Source organism: Polychytrium aggregatum (assembly GCF_025602895.1).
Source record: "Polychytrium aggregatum strain JEL109 chromosome Unknown BJ171scaffold_9, whole genome shotgun sequence".
NCBI lineage: Eukaryota > Fungi > Chytridiomycota > Chytridiomycetes > Polychytriales > Polychytrium > Polychytrium aggregatum.
In genome coordinates, this window is record NW_026516211.1 from 733,837 (window position 1) to 754,420 (window position 20,584).

General features: G+C 56.2%; 7 protein-coding genes across 7 annotated transcripts; 5 read left to right on the top strand and 2 right to left on the bottom strand.

Annotated features, from left to right (window-relative positions):
* The first annotated feature begins 462 nt into the window (after positions 1-462).
* BJ171DRAFT_310300 (uncharacterized protein) lies at positions 463-4,522 on the top strand. Its single transcript, XM_053107084.1, has 12 exons — positions 463-950; positions 1,041-1,154; positions 1,273-1,373; positions 1,541-1,721; positions 1,873-2,016; positions 2,135-2,265; positions 2,342-2,488; positions 2,604-3,023; positions 3,191-3,325; positions 3,411-3,689; positions 3,858-4,148; positions 4,321-4,522. Exons 1-12 carry the CDS (start codon positions 743-745, stop codon positions 4,375-4,377), a joined length of 2,208 nt encoding a protein of 735 aa, XP_052969096.1. The 5' UTR covers positions 463-742; the 3' UTR covers positions 4,378-4,522.
* Positions 4,523-5,350: 828 nt separating this feature from the next.
* BJ171DRAFT_310320 (oxidoreductase, zinc-binding protein) lies at positions 5,351-6,968 on the top strand. The gene is made up of 3 exons (XM_053107086.1): positions 5,351-5,971; positions 6,118-6,469; positions 6,608-6,968. Exons 1-3 carry the CDS (start codon positions 5,572-5,574, stop codon positions 6,882-6,884), a joined length of 1,029 nt encoding a protein of 342 aa, XP_052969097.1. The 5' UTR covers positions 5,351-5,571; the 3' UTR covers positions 6,885-6,968.
* Positions 6,969-7,087: 119 nt separating this feature from the next.
* Positions 7,088-8,037, bottom strand: BJ171DRAFT_310316 (uncharacterized protein). Its single transcript, XM_053107085.1, has 2 exons — positions 7,569-8,037; positions 7,088-7,393 (listed from the first exon to the last, which is right to left on the bottom strand). Exons 1-2 carry the CDS (start codon positions 7,995-7,997, stop codon positions 7,292-7,294), a joined length of 531 nt encoding a protein of 176 aa, XP_052969098.1. The 5' UTR covers positions 7,998-8,037; the 3' UTR covers positions 7,088-7,291.
* A 334-nt stretch (positions 8,038-8,371) lies between these two features.
* Positions 8,372-9,913, top strand: BJ171DRAFT_472990 (uncharacterized protein; the record flags this gene model as incomplete). Its single annotated transcript, XM_053108680.1, has 1 exon — positions 8,372-9,913. One exon carries the CDS (start codon positions 8,372-8,374, stop codon positions 9,911-9,913), a length of 1,542 nt encoding a protein of 513 aa, XP_052969099.1.
* A 257-nt stretch (positions 9,914-10,170) lies between these two features.
* BJ171DRAFT_472991 (aconitate hydratase) lies at positions 10,171-14,350 on the bottom strand (the record flags this gene model as incomplete). The annotated part of the gene is made up of 15 exons (XM_053108681.1): positions 10,171-10,427; positions 10,615-10,672; positions 10,758-10,868; positions 10,899-11,078; positions 11,169-11,190; positions 11,306-11,477; positions 11,555-11,821; positions 11,927-12,099; positions 12,177-12,288; positions 12,419-12,785; positions 12,877-13,139; positions 13,233-13,385; positions 13,540-13,599; positions 13,924-14,134; positions 14,300-14,350. The coding sequence occupies 15 exons, from the start codon at positions 14,348-14,350 to the stop codon at positions 10,171-10,173; spliced, it is 2,457 nt and encodes an 818-aa protein (XP_052969100.1).
* Positions 14,351-15,835: 1,485 nt separating this feature from the next.
* On the top strand, positions 15,836-17,162 carry BJ171DRAFT_421320 (uncharacterized protein; the record flags this gene model as incomplete). Its single annotated transcript, XM_053107482.1, has 2 exons — positions 15,836-16,886; positions 17,044-17,162. 2 exons carry the CDS (start codon positions 15,836-15,838, stop codon positions 17,160-17,162), a joined length of 1,170 nt encoding a protein of 389 aa, XP_052969101.1.
* Positions 17,163-18,015: 853 nt separating this feature from the next.
* BJ171DRAFT_641871 (Fungalysin metallopeptidase-domain-containing protein) lies at positions 18,016-20,420 on the top strand (the record flags this gene model as incomplete). The annotated part of the gene is made up of 3 exons (XM_053115786.1): positions 18,016-18,946; positions 19,113-19,618; positions 19,824-20,420. Coding segments are annotated over 3 exons (1,824 nt in total), but the record flags the coding sequence as incomplete, so codon positions are not given.
* Between the last annotated feature and the right edge of the window lie 164 nt (positions 20,421-20,584).

The following is a 20,584-nucleotide window of genomic DNA, read 5'->3' on the forward strand; positions in this document are numbered from 1 at the left end:
ATCCACGAACGCCTGACTTGTACTGATCCAATGTGTCTCCGACCGTTTGTGTCGATACAGCAACTACGACCCCTATCTCGACCAACGGCTACTGATTGAGCTTCGCCAACAGATCCAGACCGAAGAATACCTCGTTGCCGTCAACACCGCCTTTGACCAGGCCCAATATCAGCTTGTTGTCGATAAACTCGAACCGATGTTTCTGCTGCGCGCTGTAGACCAAGCGACTCTGGATCCAGAGCTCGCGGGCATTTTCAAGTTCCTGCACGACGGCAAGCGGTCCGACCTGCGGATCCAGCTGAACGATAAACTGAGCAAGGTAAGGATGAGCACCAGAATTCAGCCAGGGGTGGGCGGAGAGCCGTTTGGTGTGGCCAAGGCATTCTGGGAAACCCCCCTCCCTCCCAAATTTACCGTTTTTGACTGGCTCGCCTCGTTTGCTTTCAGTGCTATGCTGAACTGGGCCAGGATGCCAATGGTCACATTGTGCTCGTTCGAAAATTCATCGACTGTCTCAACTGGCCGCTTGACCTCGAATATCTGCTCTACTTGGAGCGCCTCCAGCCGCTGCTCGATGGGCTCCTTGCGATCCTGGAAGACTCGAGCCATATCCTTTCATATGTTTGATATTGCGCGGATGGCTTCACCCAGCTCCCGCCGAGTATATCCTTGACTCGTAGTGTCTTGATTGCGTTCACAATGTTTGACTGACAGATTAGCTCTCTATGCGTCTTCGCCGCGGATGTCTGATGTCGATACGCTCCTGGATGAATGGACGTATTGTGCCTTTGTCTGTCTGAAGTTTGCGTGGTGTATTCTTGGCCAGTCGCGCGAGCTGGTGCCGAAGAACAAGGAATTCGAATCGCTTCAAAAGCACACCAAGACGCAGGTTTCTTTCGTCATCACCAGCGCCGTTCTCTTCCTCCATGCCCTAGATGTCGCTCATCAGGGTAGGCTCCGAATCTGGTCTTGTTCAAGCTCTATGTGCATGTTGGGTGGCTCCCAGACTCGCATGCGACAACTTATACTTCTTGCAACAGGCCCAACAGCCCCAAGGCCGCAAGACTGTCGCAAGGAGGGCGATAGAATTGCCGAGTGTGTTGGAATGATTCATTCCCAGCTTGGACAGCTTCATTTGTGCTCAATGAAAGAAGGTACTTAGAGTCGCCACGGTGGCTGGTGACAGCCAGTGTCAAGTATCTGTTCCTGATACCGATCTTGATTCGGATTCTGGCTCTAATTTGTTCTGGATTCTGGCTCGCCCAACTCCAGGTCTCTTCTTGCGGCATGCCGCAGCTCGGTTGAAGGATCGCTCAAAGTACACAAATTACCTGCAGCAATGCTATCGCTGCCTTCATGGCATCGAATTTGAGGTAGCATCGGATCCCTTTCCGATCGAGTCGCACAGATATGTCAGCTATCTTCGATAGGGTACTTTCGATGAGCTCTTGGCGCGGATCGAGACTCCCGACAAAAGCCGCTGTGCTGACTTTGCTGATCCTCTGTGATGCGTTCCCACCGGATAATGCACCGCCTGTAGGACTATGAAACTGTGGATCACGAGGTCGTCTCTATCAAGCCCAGGGCAGATGATCACCAGATCTTCGAGATGCTTGTGGACGATCTCCTTGCGCGACTGCGAGACAACAGTCGCTCCAATAACTGTGACAAGGAATATGTCGAGCGGCTTGCCGAGGTATTTAAAGAGTGTCCGAACGATGGTAGGTATTATAACGCTCCCTGATTGACCGGGCGATGCTTCTGCCTCGGCACTGATGATCTTGAGCGCTTTGCTGATCCCAACACAAACCCCTCCGGCCGTGGCTAACTTGGCGTTTGTGTTTTTCACAAAACGCTCCCCTGGATCGCAAGAATGGATCCAGATCAACAAAGCCACTATCCAGGGCTATCTGGACTCGCTTATCGATTTCGAATACGGATGGCGCAAAGTCGTCACCAGGCGGGTGACGCCGCCCTTCCTGGATCTGCGCGGCAGCAACACGCACCGTATCCCTGGTAAGCAGCCAAAGGCTCTGCTTTCTCCCTCACTGTCAGCTCCCGAGATCAGCTCGTGATTCCTTGGAGAATCATTCGTGAGTCATCGGTGTCCTCATCCCTGTGGCAATTCGATCAGAAATCTACTTCAAGGTGTACTACCTGTTGGGCAAGCACTCCATGGCACAGGTCACGGCTGTTATTCGTAGCGGCCGGCTTGTCAATCAAAAAATGCTCGATACCATGAACACCGCTGCCGAGTACCTCAAGGTGAGTCAAGACTCCGTACAGTCAGCGGCTGCCTTGACCACGCGGACAGACAGCTGACGCACCGTCGCCTGCACAGCTGAACGTCTGCATCAACTGCTTCGACTTTGACTCGTGGCTCTGGCTGGGGCGCGTGTATGTTGCCATTGCAAATGCGCTGCTTGTCTTTGATGCCTCGGCGCCCCTCAAGACCAAAGCCCACAACGAGATCGTTACGCATCAGCAGGCAAGTGTTCATCCCTGCATCCATGTGCGCTTCGAAGGACCTTGAGATTGACATGCTTGCCGTGCTAACTCGCATTGGATCATATGACTTGCATTATCATGTGCGACCGTGACAGTATGCATACAAGTGCTTTGTCCAGTGCAAGCTTTTGGTGCAGTCCGTTCGAGATCGGGATGTCCTGGAGTCGTATGGGTACGACCGCAAGGAGTGGGCCCAGTCGTTCTGGGCCGAGTGGGGGCACCTCTGTCAGGACATGCTCAGCGCGCCTCTCAAGGGCAATCGAGTGGTCAAGCTCGTCGACCAAGTCCACAAGACATGGGCCATGCGATATGCCGAGCTCGAAGATACACACACAGACAGCACAGGAACAAGCCCTGCCCATCCTGACCCGATCGAAGCGTCGCTCACACGGAGCCATATCCGGCTCATTGCCATTCGGTGCTTCCAGATAGCGGCCAAATGGGACCCATCCTGTTGGCGATATCCATATATGCTGGCGAATCTTCATTCCAAGCTTGAGTCGCATGAGCCAAAGGTTCGTGCCAACTGGCCCAGGCAGCCGTAGCTATCCTCGGATTGCTGATCGGAATGTCAGGGATACTGCCAAGGCGCTCCATCTGCCAAGAACGTTCCACCCGCCAAGGCGCTCCATCTGCCTAGAACGCTCGTTTAACAAATCAAAGTCGCTCTCGTCGATTGCAGGTTGTCGTCCAGTTTTTCCGAGCATCTATCGACCTCTTTGCTTTGGACAATCGAGGCAAGGATTCAAAGTCCGTGGACGCCAAGTACAAACTCGTCGCATATCTTTTGAAGATGTTTGTAAAAAAAGCCGTCAGCGTACGTCGAAAATGGCTGATCAAAAAAACAGGGTCGACTCGCTCTCCATCCGCTCGCTTCTGACACCTTTTGTTCATCTGTGCAGGCCGAATACGTCAAAGAAGCGATTGCCTTGCACTCTGTTCCTGGACCGATGAGCCAGACCACGACAGGAGCAGTGCTTGTGGATTCGTGTGCCAGTACCGACTCCAGCCAACCCGGGGTCTGCGTGGACGATACAGCAGGAATACCCGTTGCTCATTTTGTAGCAAACAGCTCCAATGACGCCGCAGCCGACAAAGAAGTCGAGGCCTACAAGCTCATCGCCGACGAGCTGCAGGAGCTCACGCGCATAGACAAGCATCACCACAAGCCCAAATACCGGGTAACTAATCGAGTAACGGACCTGTGCGGACATGCATTCTCGACAGCCTTTGTTTCCATTCGTGCATTCGATGCAGATGTATATAAGCCTGTCTGCACAACTCACCCTGGGCGTACCGTTGTTTGTCGCGAACGGAACTCTGCTCCTTTCCGGCGCCGCCTACGTCAGTATGCACGGCTTCTCTACGACACCCTTGGGGATGCAAAGGCCGCGTCGGTGCAGATGCAAAAGCTACTGAGCCTTGACGGAAGGGACTTTGTCAAGTTCTGGAGGACCGACATGGAGCGGCCGGGAAAGCACTATGTTTATCTCGACAAATACAGCCGCTTCCTCGTCAAGCTGCTGGTGGAGATTGGAGACACACGCGCTCTATACACGCTCTGCAAACGGTTGAGCAAGGCGGACGAGTTCCCGGACATCAAGGCCATATGGAAGTTGGCATTCCATGGATATGCTCAGGTAGAGATTATTGCTTCAAACTTTGATTGCGGATCTTCGTTCGGCCGCGAGCAGCAGCGCCCTGTCGCTGCTTAATGACCATCGCTGAGGAAGCAGCCGCATCGATGCACAGATGGATCGGCCTCGACTGATCAGCGCCAGCATGTATGCTCCGTCGGCAGACCTTCCGCAGCGAGGTCGTCGTATCTCCAGAGAGAAGATTATGGGAAAGCAGCCTTTCAAAGGATGACTTTGACGAGCAGAGTCCATCGATCGAGTCCAAGATGACGGAAGGAGACGCCCCGCACAAAATCCGCTGCCTCGAGTACTTGCGGCAGGTGTACGATCTCCGTCGATTGAATGATGAACTCGGTAGCCAACGAGAGTGGGATAACCTTGCCATCAACTGCTACACAACCCTCTACCACATGTGCGGCGGCCCGACCGGCATCGCCTCGGCTCGCGAAGGAGCCCCACCCCAGACCAATCCCCTTCCGCAGCCCAAGAGAAAGCTCCTCCAAGCCGAGCTTCTCAAGCGGATCATCTGGTTCTGCAGGAGCCCGCCTGCGGTCGCCAAGACCGGGCCCTTGCTCGACGTGAGTTGGAAGGCTTTGTCGTGGGATGCACGATCGAGTAACATTCGGGCTGGTCGGCATTGGACATCGCATGGTCGTCAGCTTCGGGAGACTCATTGGCGCTCTCTGTCCTCTCCCCTCGATTCAGTCTCCTGCTGCCCTTGCCGACGACGCTTTAGACAGGGAGTCAACTCCGACGGTAGCCACGACACAGACCACCCAAACCGAATTGGAGAGCATGGAGCCGTAACGACAGCGACCGGTGTCCCACAACCCGAATACAGAGACGCTGTACTCGGATCAACACACAGCCCGTTTGAGATCCGGAATACACACTCTTGGCGGTTGCTTGCTGTTGACTGCGTGGGGTGGCCAGAGCCCGGGCCGCCATGCTTGGCGATTGGTCATGGAAGATGATGGGCGGTCGCAGAAGTCGGTGGACCACGGAAGACCGCCGGCTGCTGCAGAAGCCATAGATCCGTCGCCCCTGACGCGACCGATGTTGGCGTTTGCTTGTGCCAAACAAAGCCCGGCCTTGTTGGCCGCCACGGTACATCCATTTTTCCTTTCTGGCTGGCCCTGACATCCGCCAGCCGACTGAAATCCGATCATCCAGTGGCCGCCCCTCGCTATGACGAGATCTGGCAAGCCAGCCCGGCGGTTGAGCGTGGCGCCACGATTGTTTGTCAGCCTCAGGCGCCGGGATGCGGGCGACCCTTGCGCATTTGAAATTGCCGGGGTATATAACGCGGGCAGATCCAAGCCCATCCCAGCCGCATATCAACCAGCGAGCAATCACCCCTTAGTCGCTACCGAGCACGGCCAATCTCCCCGTCTATTTCACCCCCCGCCTCACAGCCCATCACACAATGTCCCCCAACGTCAAGCAGGTCATCTTCAAGCAGGATCCCGGCCGCGGCATGGTCACTCCCGCTGCGATGGAGGTCGTCGAGGTCGCCTATCCCTCGCGTGCTCTTGAGCAGGACGAGGTGCTGATCAAGGCCCTCTTCATCTCGCTGGATCCCTATATGCGCGGCAGAATGAACACCAAGGTCGCTTCGTATTCTCAGCCATTCACGCTCGGCAAGCCCATGGACGGCGGTGTCGTCGCCGAAGTGATCGAGTCCCGCAGAGACGGCCTCGCGGCTGGTGACAAGGTCATCGGCAGACTTACGTGGGAGTCGTACTCGATCGTTCCTGCTGGAACCGAACTGAAGAAACTGCCTGCCGAGAACGGCGTGCCGTTGAGCTACTACCTCGGCGTCCTTGGTAAGTGTTGCGATGGCATCTCGTCTCTACATCACCGATGCGATTGTTGCTCGATAATAGGCAATGGCTTGTTTCATGCATGTCGTGCATGTCGTGCATGTCGTGCATGTCATGCATGTGCTGATCCGCTGTCGATGCATTTGCAGGCATGCCCGGCATGACCGCATACCACGGCCTCCTCAACATCGGCAACCCCAAGCCCGGGGAAACTGTCTTTGTCAGCGGCGCTGCTGGAGCCGTCGGCCTGATCGTCGGCCAGATTGCCAAGATCAAGGGATGCCGAGTGATCGGCTCTGCCGGCACCGACGATAAGGTCGAGCTGCTAAAATCCAAGTTTGGATACGACGCCGCATTCAACTACAAAACCGTCGCCTCCCAGAGTGCGATCCTGAAGGAGTATGCTCCCAATGGCATTGATGTCTACTTTGACAACGTTGGCGGCGAGACCCTCGACACCGTCCTGGTCCACATGAACACCTTTGGACGGCTGATCGAATGGTAGGGGCATATTCTTTGTTTGCTTTCGCACACAGGTGCCAGTGAATTTTCACAGCAAACCTCTTGTGGCCGCGACTGGGCTGGCTGGGCTGGCTGGCATTCAGGGAAGCTGACGCTCTGTGCATGTTATTTCCGCAGCGGCATGATCTCGCAGTACAACGCCGAAACCCCGTATGGCATCAAGAACCTCGTGATGGTCGTCGGCAAACAGCTGCGCATCGAAGGATTCATCATTTCGTCTCAGTCGAGCAAGCCCGAGTTTGTCAAGAGCTTTGTTACCGACGTTACCCAGTGGATTCTGGAAAAGAAGATTTACTACGCCGAGCATGTGGTCGAGGGCATCGAGAGCATTCCCTCGGCCTTCATTGGTCTCATGACCGGCGATAACACCGGCAAGTTCGTCATCAAGCTTTAATTCTTGTATACTTGATATCCGACCGCATCCACCATTCGCGGCAGATATTCCGTTCCATTACCACACTTTTGACTGGCAAGCAAAATAAACTACGTCCTCCAAGGACTTTGGTTTCACTCACGCTGGCGGAGTCCCTGGTGGCCATCAACGACAGTTCCCGGATCCCCATGTGCCGTTTTTGCGAATCGGTTTCGTTCGTCACAGATATGCTTGCTCAAGAATCAGGAGCGAGATGCACACCGGTGATGGTGATCGATGGTGCTGCCCTATCGTGCGGATGCACAAGCCTTGATTGCTGTGCTGTTGCTGTGCTGTTGTGCATCACCCGACGCTGGTCCTCTGTTGATACCTCTCGGAGGTTCAGCGAGGATGCAATTGTACTATATTACACTGTTGTATTCGCGACATCACTTGCTTTCGCTCCGGCGCAGAACAAGCAAGTCTCGCAGCGCAAGGTTTTCTTCCTTCAGTTCTTGCAGATACCGCTTCATGTTCAAGATCCGTGACTCCTTTGAATGCGAGCGCCAACGAGACGGTGTCAGAGACGAACAAACGAGGCAGCCTCGTAGTGATGGGATGATGCACAAGCCGTCCTATGTGCCTGGGTGTCCGAGATTCGGTGCGCTGCCATCTGTCTCGAGGGCACCTCGGGCCACGCCAACTGCGACCGGCCACTGATCCTACCTTTTCGTAGACATTGTATGCGTTCGCCAACACAACCGAAGCAATCACAAAGCCAACCATGAGGCTGGCGCTGTTGAAGACCGAGAGCCCATATCCACGGCGAGCAGTCGGCCGAACCTTGCCGATCTGGTATTTGGCCAAGATCCGGGACTGCATATCCCCCGATGTCGCCGGCGGCTCATCGAGTGGATACGCCTGTGGAGGGGGCTGGGGGATAACCAGGCCGCCCTGTGGGATCCAGCCTCTTGGGAAGCCAAACAGCGTCGAGCGATCGCTGGGGACTTCAGGGAGCTTCTGCGATCTGGCTGCGGGTGCGATTGAGCCTGCAGCTGCCGGCTCTGTCGTCGCCGTCGACTGCCGCTGTGACTGCTGGTGCTTTTGCGCCGACGTCTGCTGAGATCGTGGTTGCGGCTGCGGTGGTTGGGCCATGGCGGCGGGTTTGGCGAACGACCAGATCAGATCAGCTTGCGGTCCAAAGACTGGGCCGAGATCAGGCCGTCCACAGCCAAAGCGCACTCTCGCGAGACGGCTCTCGCTGCCCCTCGTTGCTCTCGCTGCCCTCGCGGCCCTTGTGGTCGGCTGGTTTGCATCCGCTATCGTCAATCCCATCGCCATCCATCTCGACATCCATCTTGGCTCCGTCGTCGTTGGCACCGCTGCCGCCATCGCAGAGTCAGCAGATATTCTCCGGCCGTCTCGCAGCATCCGCCACCCCCCCCCGACCACGTCGATATAGGCCAGCGTCCTCGCTGAGCGAACACACATCCGCAACCGTCCCTCTCTGGCCCCTTGATGCGCTCGCCATGTCCGACCTCTCATCATCAAACTCGAATCTTGCCTACTCGACACCGAACGCGGCCGGATCAGCGCCCCACAGTGTGTCCCTGAAGGTCATGCGGCTCTCGGCGCCGGCTTTCGTGCAGACACACGGCTGCCCGTCTTTTGGCCCAGACTCCACGCACCCGCCTCCACCAAACCCGACGCACATCTTGGCCACCGCTCAAATCCCGGCAGGTCTCTCGGCTCAGCAGCTCTCCTCTGTGTGGATCGATGCCGCAAAGAGCGACATGACCACCCTCGGCTCCTATGCCCAAGACCCAGCCCAGCCGTCCGAGCTTGCCTCCGTGCGCGACTTTGCGCTCTCGGATCTGTTAGTGCTGCCAGCGTCCTTCGGCACCATCTACCTCGGTGAGACCTTCTCGTCGTATCTATGCATCAACAATGAATCCAAGGCTGCTGTCCAAGACGTTGGCATCAAGGCTGAGCTCCAGACCGGCACCCAGCGCTTCACTCTGATCGACACGCTGCAGCCCAGTGGGCTGGCATCGCTGACCGGGTCGGGACAGGACACCCCGCCAACCCGGGTATCGCTGCTGCCGTCACAGAATACCGAGTACATCATCCACCACGAGATCAAGGAGCTGGGCATCCACATCCTGGTGTGCTCAGTGCATTACACCGCTGGCATCGAGCGCAAATTCTTCCGCAAGTTCTTCAAGTTCCAGGTCATGAATCCGCTGGGCGTCAAGACCAAGGTCAACACACTCCAAGACGGCCGGCTCTTTTTGGAAGCACAGGTCCAAAACATTTCCTCCAGCTCCATGTATCTAGAGCGCATGCGATTCGAGCCGGCCGACCAATTCAACTTCCAGGATCTGAACGGCATCTACCGGCTCGCGTCCGACGGCCATCCCGCGGCTCCCGAGAGCGGCAGCGCAACCACCGACAAAGGCTCACCTCCATCGTCGTCGTCCGCCATCCTTAGATCGCTGGATCCTAGATTGGCTATCCCCAGCCAGCACATCTTTGGCGACGGCACCTATTTGGCGCCTCAGGACTCCCGACAGTATCTGTTTATGCTGGGTCCGAAGAAAGAGCGCGACGCCCAAGCCCGGGCCACCCCTGGCCTTGGCAAGCTGGATATCTTCTGGTGCACGCTCTTTGGCCAGACAGGGCGACTCCAAACCTCCCAGCTGTCGCGCAAGGCACCTGTTCTCGAGCCGTTCGAGATCTATGCGACGTCGATAACAACCGGACCTGTCGTGGCCGAGAGGCCATTTGTTCTGGCTTGCCGCATCAGCAGCAACACAAGCACCGAAACTTTGAACATCTCGGTGTCGGGTGTCAAAAGTCGTATGAGCAGCGTGCTGCTGCGCGGGCCCTCCGAGCTCACTCTCGGTCCTCTCGCCCCACTCCAGACGATCGACTTTGAGCTCGAGTTCTTCCCGCTTCTCACGGGGCTGCACAAGATCACGGGCTTGAGGATCAATGAGCTCAACTCGGGCACCAGCCATGACGTCGAGTCGATTGCCGATATCTTTGTCTGCCCCCTCGTGTCCGTCTGATGGCACAGTACAGTCGCTCCTGGATAGGCCCCACGTCAGATGGAAATACAGTTGCAGCCGATCCTACTCGAAGCAGACCGGCACACCTTTTTCGAGAAGGTCACCGGCTCCCTGGCCAATCCGTTTCGAGAGAATGCGATAGATGCGGAGATTTGGCACCGCCCGTGCATCCTGTAGACGCTATGCAAACCAGGCCGCCGATAGGCTTGACTTGGAATCCACTGTATTGTCACCATGCAGGCGCACGGCGGAATGAATTAGTTCTGCGACGAAGCGATCATGTTCAAGGCACTGCCAGCCTTGAACCATTCGATTTGGTCCTCGCTAAGGGTGTGCTTGACGTCAAGGTGGAATGCTGTGCCGTTCTTGGGAGTGACGCGGATCTTCAGAGGAGAGCCAGGGGCGATGGTTCGGAGTCCGACGGTCTCGACAGTGCATCCCTCGGTGATCAAGTCGTAGTCGGCAGGGTTGGCAAAGGTCACGGGCAGAACGCCTTGCTTCTTGAGGTTGGTTTCTGTCGAGAGATTTGTCGCAAACGAGGACCGATTTCAGTCGGGTCGATAAACGAACGCATGGGCATCAACAAAAAGCAATGTGACTGAGAGCAACAGAACGAGCCCGAAGAGAGCTCTGCGACACAGGATCACAAAGGCAAGGGGTGACCACTTGCACACAATCCTAGCATAGGCAGGAGTACTGACCATGGATGCGAGCAAATGATCTCGAGATGATCATCTTGCAGCCGAGATAGCGGGGTTGCTGGACAACGACACGCCGAGTTAGTGCTGCTTATAGTAACGACGGTGGCGCAACCATGATCGAGGCGATGCATCGAGTAGCGCACCATAGCGGCGTGCTCGCGCGCAGATCCTTCGCCATAGTTGGAATCGGCCACAACGACCCAGGGAACGCCGGCGCTCTTGTAGGCGCGAGCGACTTCGGGGATAGCTCCCTCCTAAAGGCCCCCCCCCAATCCAAAGCCCACAGAATCAATGTTAGAGACTGAGGGAGGATGCAGATCGAGGCAGGGTTCCATGCTGTCGTTGGTGTCAGGGGTACTTGCCGATCCATCGAGCTCGTTGGTGACAACGTTCACTTTGCCGTTGAAAGCGTTGGTGGCCCCAATGAGGGTGTTGTTGGCGATGTTCTCGAGGTGGCCCTTATACTACGTCAGAGAAACAAGCACCGATCAGGACTCTGCAGCCGCCGTGTCAGCCACGGATCAATCTGGGAGGATACATGATCTATAACTGACCTTGAGCCACTTTCCAGCAGCGCTGCAACAGGATTCGCAAAAGTGTCAGCCTAAATCGCCCCTTATCATCCGAGCATATGACCGTACAAGCTCAATGCATGTGGCCGGCAGTCGAAATCCCGAGACAGGGTACGAACCTAATGTGATCGGTTGTGCACTTGCCCTGAACTTTGACGAGGACCTTCAGGTCGGCAAACTCTTGGCCATCCCACTGAGCGAAAGGGTCCAGGATCTGCAGGCGCGACGATTGTGGATCGATGGTGATGGTGGTGTCCTTCTGGACAGTAGTCACCTGCAGAGACTCACGGCCTGGAGTAATCGGCGAGGACACGAAAAAGGGTAAATGACTTGTCCCAGAACAAAGCGATTGCAAGTCGTGTGCCTACCCTTGATGAATCCCTCGGAAGGAAGATCGCTGCCCTTGGGGGGCTCGAACTTGAAAGCGTTGCCCTGGGCATCCAGCAGCGTGTCCGTCACTGGGTTGAAGGAAAGCTTGCCGGAGAAGGCCATGGCGGTAACAATGTCCGGCGAAGCCAAGAAGTTCATGGTCTTGGAGAAGCCATCGTTGCGCGACTTGAAGTTGCGGTTGAAGGAGGTCAGGATGGCGTTCTCCTGGTTCTGGTCGATGTCCGTGCGCTTCCACTGGCCAATGCCTAGCAGACGATCGCAGAAGGATCAGAACCGGTGTCAAGCGACAGCAGCTTCGAGCCACACGAGATACCTCTGCTTGTGAGCGACGGGCGGCGACAGAGACGTACAAGGGCCACAGGCGTTGGCAAGCACTTTGCCACCGACGCTGGAAAGAGCATCGGTTTGCCCGTCGCGCTCGACTGTTGCGCGAATTTGCTCTGAGCCAGGGGTGATAAAGAATCCGGTCTTGGTCTTGAGCCCCTTGTCTGCAGCCTGATGGGCGATTGACGCGGCACGAGACCTGCGCGGAGGACAGGCGCAGTGAGCGATACAGAAGAGAGCCTTGTGGACAAAGTGCACAGCAGCGCACGTTCTTACATGTCTTCATAGGAGCTGTTGGTGCAGCTACCAATCAGGCAGACTTTGACCTCATCCTTCCAGCCGTTTTTCTTGACGAGATTTGCAAACTGCGAGATGGGGGTGGCGGCGTCTGGTTGCGTTGTGATCGAGCATGCTTAGAATATTGACTGAAGTCGGCCGATCGAGCGGTTCCGATCCACCCACTGCTTTGCTCGGCCAGAAAAGCATGCCCGACCAAAAATCACGCTCGGCAGTGATACCTGGAGTAAAGGGCCCGTTGATGTGGGGCTCGAGCTCAGAGAGGTTGATTTCGATCACCTGGTCGTAGTGGGCGTTCTTGTCGGCGCGCAAGAAGCCGAGCGAAGCTACATTGTCGACTGCCTCGGCAATGTCAGAGCGGTGAGTGGCTCGCAGGTAGCGGCCCATGCTCACAGAGTAAGGGAAGACCGATGTGGTGGCGCCAACCTCGGCTCCCATGTTGCAGATGGTGGCCATGCCGGTGCAACTCAGGGAATCGGCGCCCGGACCAAAATACTCGAGGATGTGGTTGGTTCCACCCTGCATCGCATAAGATTGCCGATTTTCGCCATCGGCAATCGGGATGATAATTAGCTGACCGTGCACGAGCTACTCGAGGCAGAAGCGCGGCATATCTAGCCGCAAGGTCACAGACACGTCGTTCATCCAGGGCTGCGATAGTACCGAGTCGACAACAGACCTGAACGGTAAGAAGGCCAGCTAGACGAAGGATCACATCTTTGGGTGAGGTCCAGCCGCTGAGCTTGCCGGTCAAATGAACACCGATGATCTTGGGCGCCTTGAGCTCCCAAGGGATGCCTGCCATGGCGTCGACGGCATCGGCGCCACCGACTCCGATGGCGAGCATGCCAAGACCACCGGCATTGGGGGTATGGGAATCCGTGCCGAGCATGAGCGTGCCGGGGGCGGCATAGTTCTCGAGGACAATCTGGTGAATGATGCCTGGGTTGGGTGGAAACGGTTCCCGACGAGCGTTACCGACCTGTCATATCCCAACAACAAACGCCTCGCCAACAGCCAAACTCGATCCCGTACCACTTCCAGGCTTCCAAAAGGAGATTCCAAACTTCTCAGCGGCGGACTGCAGGAAGTTGAAGATCTCGCCGCTTGACTCCAGAGAGCGAGCCACATCGCGGTCGCCACCTTCGTATGCTTCAATCAGATGGTCGCAGTGAATCGAGCTGGGCACTGTAGCGATGCGCGAGAAAGTGTGATCAGCAAAATGAAGCACAATATTATCGGGAATCACAGAGAATCACAAAGCAGCGAAACATCGAGCACATATCAGCTTGGAAGCTGTTATGACAAAAATCGCCAGCATCAGGATGCCCGCGCCTCATACCGGCAGTGGACTTGCGACCAGAGAGCATAAACTGCAAGACAGCAGTTTGGGCGCTTGCATCTGTTCGAAAAGAACAATCAGGTTGGAGGTACAGCTAATGTTGGCATCTGTGCAGGCGGTGCCAGGCGGTGCCAGGCGCGCGACATGCACCACCGATGGGAACTCTGATGCGAACCTTGCATGGCGACACGGTCTGGATTCCATCACCAGAGTGGAAGGGAAGCCGGATGATCGACGTAGAGTAAAGAGCATAGATGGATCAGCTGGTGCTTGAAACCGCGCTCGATGGGCAGATCAAGGCACTGGACTGCAAAGCTGCAGAAACCATTGATCCGTCTCAAAGCAAGCCCCGATTCTGTATCCAGATCGCCACGGGGAACGCACCAGGATTCAGCTTAAGGTACGTTTCGCCACGGATGGGATTGCATCCCTTGGCTTCCGAAAGGTGCGAGTATAGGATCTTCTCGGCCAAGGTCAGGGGCCGATCTCCGACAGACTGGCGCACTACAGCCAGGTTGTCGACCAGGCGCTGATAGGGCGGAATCCCATTTCGGGCATGGGAAGCAAAAGCTCGCTGGGCAAGCGAGGCCTTGTGCTGCAGGATAGAGCCGTCCTGCGGTCAGTATTTGCGACCTCCTATGGATCGGCGGCGGTGCTGCTGCTGATATCCAGTGCCGAGATGGAGGCGACATGGCAGAAGGCGGCAGCTCTCACGCCAACGGAGTGGACGAGGCGGCGAATGAAGCTCACGCATACGCACCAAGGCAGGCACATGGCGTCTGGACGCCAAAGTCAGGAAAGCACACGACATCGTAAGGCTCTCGTGCAGAAGAAAGTCGATGCTTGGAGATGGCCGGGACGGAAGGAGCGGGAGGGCGCCGGGTTTTTTATCGGGCCCTGTGAGATGGAGATACGGCAGATCTTGTGACACCCAAAATGAAAGGGCACAACATCTGTTGGAACCAAGACATGTATACACCTACCCACTCATTGCCATCATGGCCAAACAATGTGTCCAAGGAGACTGAGGGAGTGGTTGCCTTTGGGAATGCATCCTGGAAGCAAGGGAAGGGATATGCATCCAGCCCACGGAGACTCAGGTTCGCTCGGTATTTTGAGCAGCTCATACACCACCAGAGACGGCCGGGTGTGCTTGGTGGACGAGTTCAGCACATCCCAGGTCTGCAATTCCTCCAAAGTAAACGATAAGGGGCCGATGCTCATCATTGAACATTCGTCTGGGGCCGTGGGGCTGCTCGAAAGAGATGAATGGCTTTTGTCGAGGCATCCCATTTCAGCTTGCAAGCGCCGCAGTCGCGGGCAATGCCCCTTTGCTTAGATCTCCACAGGCTCGGATCTCCCTCCCGCCGTCTGTCAAGCTGCGAGGCTCTCCATCTCAGCCAATGCCTTCTCCTTCGTCCCCACTGCAGCTGTACCGCAGCGCTTTGCGGACAATTCGACTGTGGCCCGAATCTCACCGGCGGAGACTTGCTCTCAATGCACGGGAGCTGATGGAATTGTATCGGGACGAAACCGATGCTGCCGTGATCGAGGCCTTGGTCCGAGACGGCCACTACGACCTAACGATCATCAGGAGCATCAGCCAACTGGATTCTGCCCGCCGGGACGCCCTGTTCAAAACTTTGGGCGAGCCCGAAGGACGACACTGGCTTCCGATATCATGGGCTCGCTGAAGATCCTACAGATCCCGACTGGGGACGATCCAGCGATCTCTGAGGTCCGCACCAGCCAGTTCAAGGCAGCAGCATCCAGGACCCCAAGAGCCTCGACGGCGTCCATGTAGATTACTCCTTTCCCAAACCAATAGAGCGTTTGCAGATCGTACCGTGAATCAGGATACCCTGTGTTGAGTCGATGCCTAACATTTCCTGAATACAAGCTACAATCGAAACCACAATCGCATTCGCAACCACAATCGCTCGCCTCGCAGGCGCTGGCCAAGGAACATCCACTCCCGCTCCGAAAGGCGGCGCTCTGGTTGATCCTTTGGCCAGCCCGAAGAACACAGCGATCACCCATAGCGCACTTTGCCCGCCCCGCCGCTGCTGTGGCCGATCTGTTGTTTCCCGCCAAGGCGGCTTTGGCGGTGTCGACAGCTCCCGCCTATAAGATGCTGGCATGATCCGAGCACCATGGCACCGATCGGCACCGATAAGACAACGGCCCGATGAACCCCGCCCCGCTTCGATCATGGATACTGGCTATTCTTGCCTTCTCGGCGCTATGGCCGCTCTGCATGGCTTTCCAGGTCCTCCATCTACAACCGCATTCGCTGATGACGGGCCGGCCCCGCTTCGATTTGGTGCACCACCCGCACAAACGGGGACTTTCGCCCGCCTCTCACCAGCTCGATTTCCATTGTGCAAACGGCACGGCCCAACTCACCACCTTCTGCAGCTTGGCCGAGCTGGCCGCCAACAGGGCACTCTCGAGAATCACTGCCGCAATCCGCTTCCGTCGCCCGATACAGGTGACTTTCAACATCACCTCATTTTGTGCGAACAGCACCTCGGCCGACCCATCCCACTGTCTCCAATCCTCCAAGACACTCGGTTTGGCATCGCCGACCAAGTGGTATAGTTGGGATCACCACACGACGGACACAGTCGCTGCGGGAATCGATGTCGACTATGTCTATCCTAGCGCATTGGCAAAGCAGTTGCTCGCGCAGGACCCTGGCGGTCCAGCCAACGACGGCGACATCGCCGCAGTCTTCAATTCCGACTGCAACTGGCTGATGAAAGATCACGATGGCCGGATTTACCGGTCCCTGGCGCTCCTGAATCGCACCAACCAAGCAGGGACATGCAGCGACAGCACTGTATCCTACGACCTGGAGCAGATCGTCCTCCACGAACTGATCCATGGGCTAGGCTTCCTGAGCAGCTGGTATCCCTGGCTCGGCAATGCTTCCGTTCTGCTGCCGTCGCAGCCAATCATGTCGAGCAACCATGCGGCCTACATCGGGCTGACGAAGCCGTACATCTTCAACAAGTGGATGGCAACGGTCGATGGCCAGTGGCTGCGTCGCTACGAGCTGGCCATCCTCCGGGCATCAGACGCTGCTGCCCAAACCAGCGCCGGCCCAGACAGAACCAGCGAAACTTGGATGGACGCCTTCATGGCCAGCCCAGGACGAGTCCTTGCCGAGAAAATGATGAGCAACTATGGGACACGTCCTGGCCGGCTAGTCGTCTGGTTCAATGACACCGAAACCCGCCGAGGACGATACGCCAGGCTCTTTGCATCATCGCAGTTCCTCGATGGCTCCACGCTGTCGCACATTGATGCAAGCAGCTACCAAGGCACGGCCGAGTTCCTGATGAGTAAGTTCCATGGCCAGAGGCGGGAGCAGCATTTGGAACGCATATTCTCGCTCACGCACTTGGTTTGCTCTGGTGCTTGTCTGCGCTGGCTTATGTCATGATCGTTTAGGAGCGACCTCCATACTCACACCGATGGTTTCTTGCGTGTGGACGAAAGGGCCGTATGCCACAGGCAATGTTCTGCTGGACGATTACATCCCCAGAGGCAGGCGTGGCCCTATTGGTCGGATCGCCCTGAGTATCTTGGCGACAATGGGATACCCGATAGCCATGTGACGAGGGAATTGTCTACGGAGAGACGATTGTCGATGGAGGTGATTTTCTATGGAGCGGATTGTCTATGGGAGAGCGGATTGTCAGGAAGAGACGATTGTCAGGAAGAGAATAGGCTTGGCCAAGAGAATGCCATCCCCGAGATTGGCTTGGATTGTCCTCACCTCCCGTTGCTGGACGAGGGGCTGGCGCCAACAATGTGATCGGTATCTCAGAGACTGATATAAACTCCAGGAAGGAGAGCGTTCGATTCTTCGAGGGTTCTGCTGCCGTACTTGTCAGAGCAGTTGGACGATGAAACCATTCCTGGTTATCGTACTGTCGGCGGCGACGCTTGTCTCTCTAGCCCGCTCCGCCTCGGACGCATCTGCATCGCCCGGATCGTCCTCGAGTGGCCCGAATATAGCATATCATCAACCGCCGCATCGCACACTTGTCGATAGCGACAGTGATGGTGAGTCGTTTCTTGGTTCGCCAACGGGCAAACTGAACCGACGCTCGTCAGGATCCGATCTGCAGCAACGGTTCCTCAAGTTCACTGCCGAGACTTTTCTGAAAACCAACCTGGCCAGTGATACCGACCAGCCCGAGTTCGAGACAACCACATCGTATGTAGAGATCCTGTTGGTTTCGAGTATCCTCACCCTGGGGAACCGACGATATGCATGCCGTGCGCTAGCGAAAGCGAAGCTGTCATGGAAGAAGTGCTTGGCTGTGGGAACGGACGGGTTCGGATTGCCATTCCGCCTCCAGCCTCCAGCCTCCATGCCCAAGTGTGTCCATTCACCGCTTCGGTGCGCTAAACCTTTGATTTACGCTCAGATTTCAAGACACCCACAACGGTGTATATCACCACTACGCCGTGCAGACCTACGATGGCCTTCCGATCGCAAACGCCGTCTCGGACGTCCACATCAATCCCAGGGGCTCGGTGTTCCTGGCGGGAGCGTCGTTCGTTCCAACGTCGAGCATCCAAAATCTGGCTCATAGGCGGGCCGATGTCGCAACCCTGACGCCGATCGAAGCCATCGAAGCACTCGGTCGACATCTGGGCTATCCTGCCGGCAGCACGGCCAATGCTACGATCCAGTATCCGGTTGCAAACAATACAAATATCCTGCGCGTTTTCGGGGTGTCGTTTTCGACATCCTCGGTGAGTGTCCAGCTCAAATACTATGCCCTCGATCAAACCCTCATCAAAGTCTGGGATATCAACACACCCATGGTCGACCCCGAGCACTGGTATAACGCCTTCGTGTCCGTTACGGACGGGTCCGTCGTTGCCCTGACAAACTGGGTCAACAAGGCCACCTCGTCCGTCCCAGACGCCTACTACGATGTCGTCCCCATTGAGAATCACTCGATTACCGAAGGCCGTGTGATGATCATGAGTCCATGGGATCTGAACTATTCCCCATATGGCTGGCACAGCAACTTTGACGATGGCAGCCCTGACTATTCCGCGAATGTCACAACGATCGGGAACAACGCTATTGTCCAGGAGAACTGGGCGGCACTAGCCGATCCCTTCTACAATTTCCGGCCGCGTGGCCTCAACAGGACGTTCAACTTCACTCTGGATCTGACCGTCGACCCGACGCAGGGTGGAAACGTAAACGCCTCGATTGCCCAGGCTTTCTATCTTGTCAGCCTCCTTCATGATATCTTTTGCCGGTTCGGATTCACGGAGGCAGCCGGAAACTTCCAGTTTGTCAACTTTGGCAATCAAGGACAGCCGCTGGATCCCGTGGTTGTCAATGTGCAAGATGGCAGTGGATTTAACAACGGTATGTCATTTGCGCATGATGCGCCCTGCCTCAGTTGACTGCTTCGCCTAAGATATCACCCATCGTATCGCTCATTGCCTTGCCTAACATATCGCCCATCGTATCGCCCATCGTATCGCCCATCGTATCGCCCATCGTATCGCCCATCGTATCGCCCATCTTGTAGCCAACTTTGCTACCCCGCCCGACGGCCAGCCGCCTCTGCTTCGGGCTTACATATTCACAGTGACAAATCCCCGACGGGATGGTGCCCTTGATAATAGCATCATGATCCACGAATTTGGACATGGAGTCTCCAACAGATTGACGGGAGGCTCAGCCACAGCGAACTGTCTGACAACTCCCATGTCCCTCGGGTTGGGCGAAGGCTGGAGCGACTGGCTCTCGATCGCCCTCCAGAACAATCCAAACACGACCCGAAACGACCTCTTTTACATTGGCGCCTATCCGTTCAACAGATCGGTTCGGAACTACCCTTACACAACCAACATGAGCGTCAATCCGAGCGTGTACTCCTTGTTACAAAACACAGGTCGGATTAACTACACCGAGCCCCACAGCATGGGCGAAATATGGACTTCGATGCTTTGGGAGGTCTATTGGAACATGGTCGACAGCAGCGGCTTCGCCGACCCAAAGTACCTGAACATGACTGCCGGAAACACACTTGCAGTAAGTCCGCCACGCATCTTGGGCCGACGTCCCGTCCGTTGCTCTGTACGCATGCATTCATATGTCATCTGCTGCTTTGGAAGTGCCAGACTGACACAAGTGCACGGCTCTAAAAATGGCATTGATGTTCTTGCACATTGCCGTGACGTCACAACGGGATATCGTTGGCTCTCCCTCGGCTGTTCTGGCTGGATCCGTATCAAAGTATCTCATGGTCATTGATGGCTTCAAGCTTCAGCCCTGCAACCCTACCTTTGTGGCGGCTCGCAATGCGATCATCAAGGCAGATCAAGTCAACACGGGCGGAAAGTACTTTTGTCATATCTGGAGAGGCTTTGCGAAGCGTGGCCTGGGATACTCCCAAGTCGATATTACTGCTGGCAGTGGAGGCTATGTCGACTACTTTGATTTGCCGCCGAGCTGCAGTGGCCAGGCAAACCACACCGGCGCACTGACGCTGGGTTTACAGACCAATGAGCTGGCCTCCAACTCCAGCTCACACGGCCTATCCTCTCGACAAAGCAGCCGCGATTTCGTTGCCTTGTATATCGCAGCACTCGCTGCAGTCTATTTGATCCATGCCCGGAATTAGCCGATTCCCAGAGGTTCACTGCTTGGTCGGAACGAAACGGGACAACGTGTCCCTGAGCGTCCTGAATGGCCTGTAGGCTCCAGTGAACAAGCCGTGCGATTGTTTCCTGTCTAGTTGACAGTCTCCTGATTTCGTTGGCTTGGTCTTGAATACACTCGGTTGATCTCCTGTGGCGATGTGGGAGTGTAGTGCGTCCACTCGATGTGTGAGTGTGATGGATGCACTCGATCCTCTGGACCACTCCATGGTGCATCAATATCGGGATACTCGGCCTTCCCGAGTCGCTTGGCTTCCCGGCACTGTGTGCACACCTGGAGATCGAGTCGCTTGAATCGCCGTCGTCGGGTCAGGCTGAAGTACGGCTGCTTGTCCAG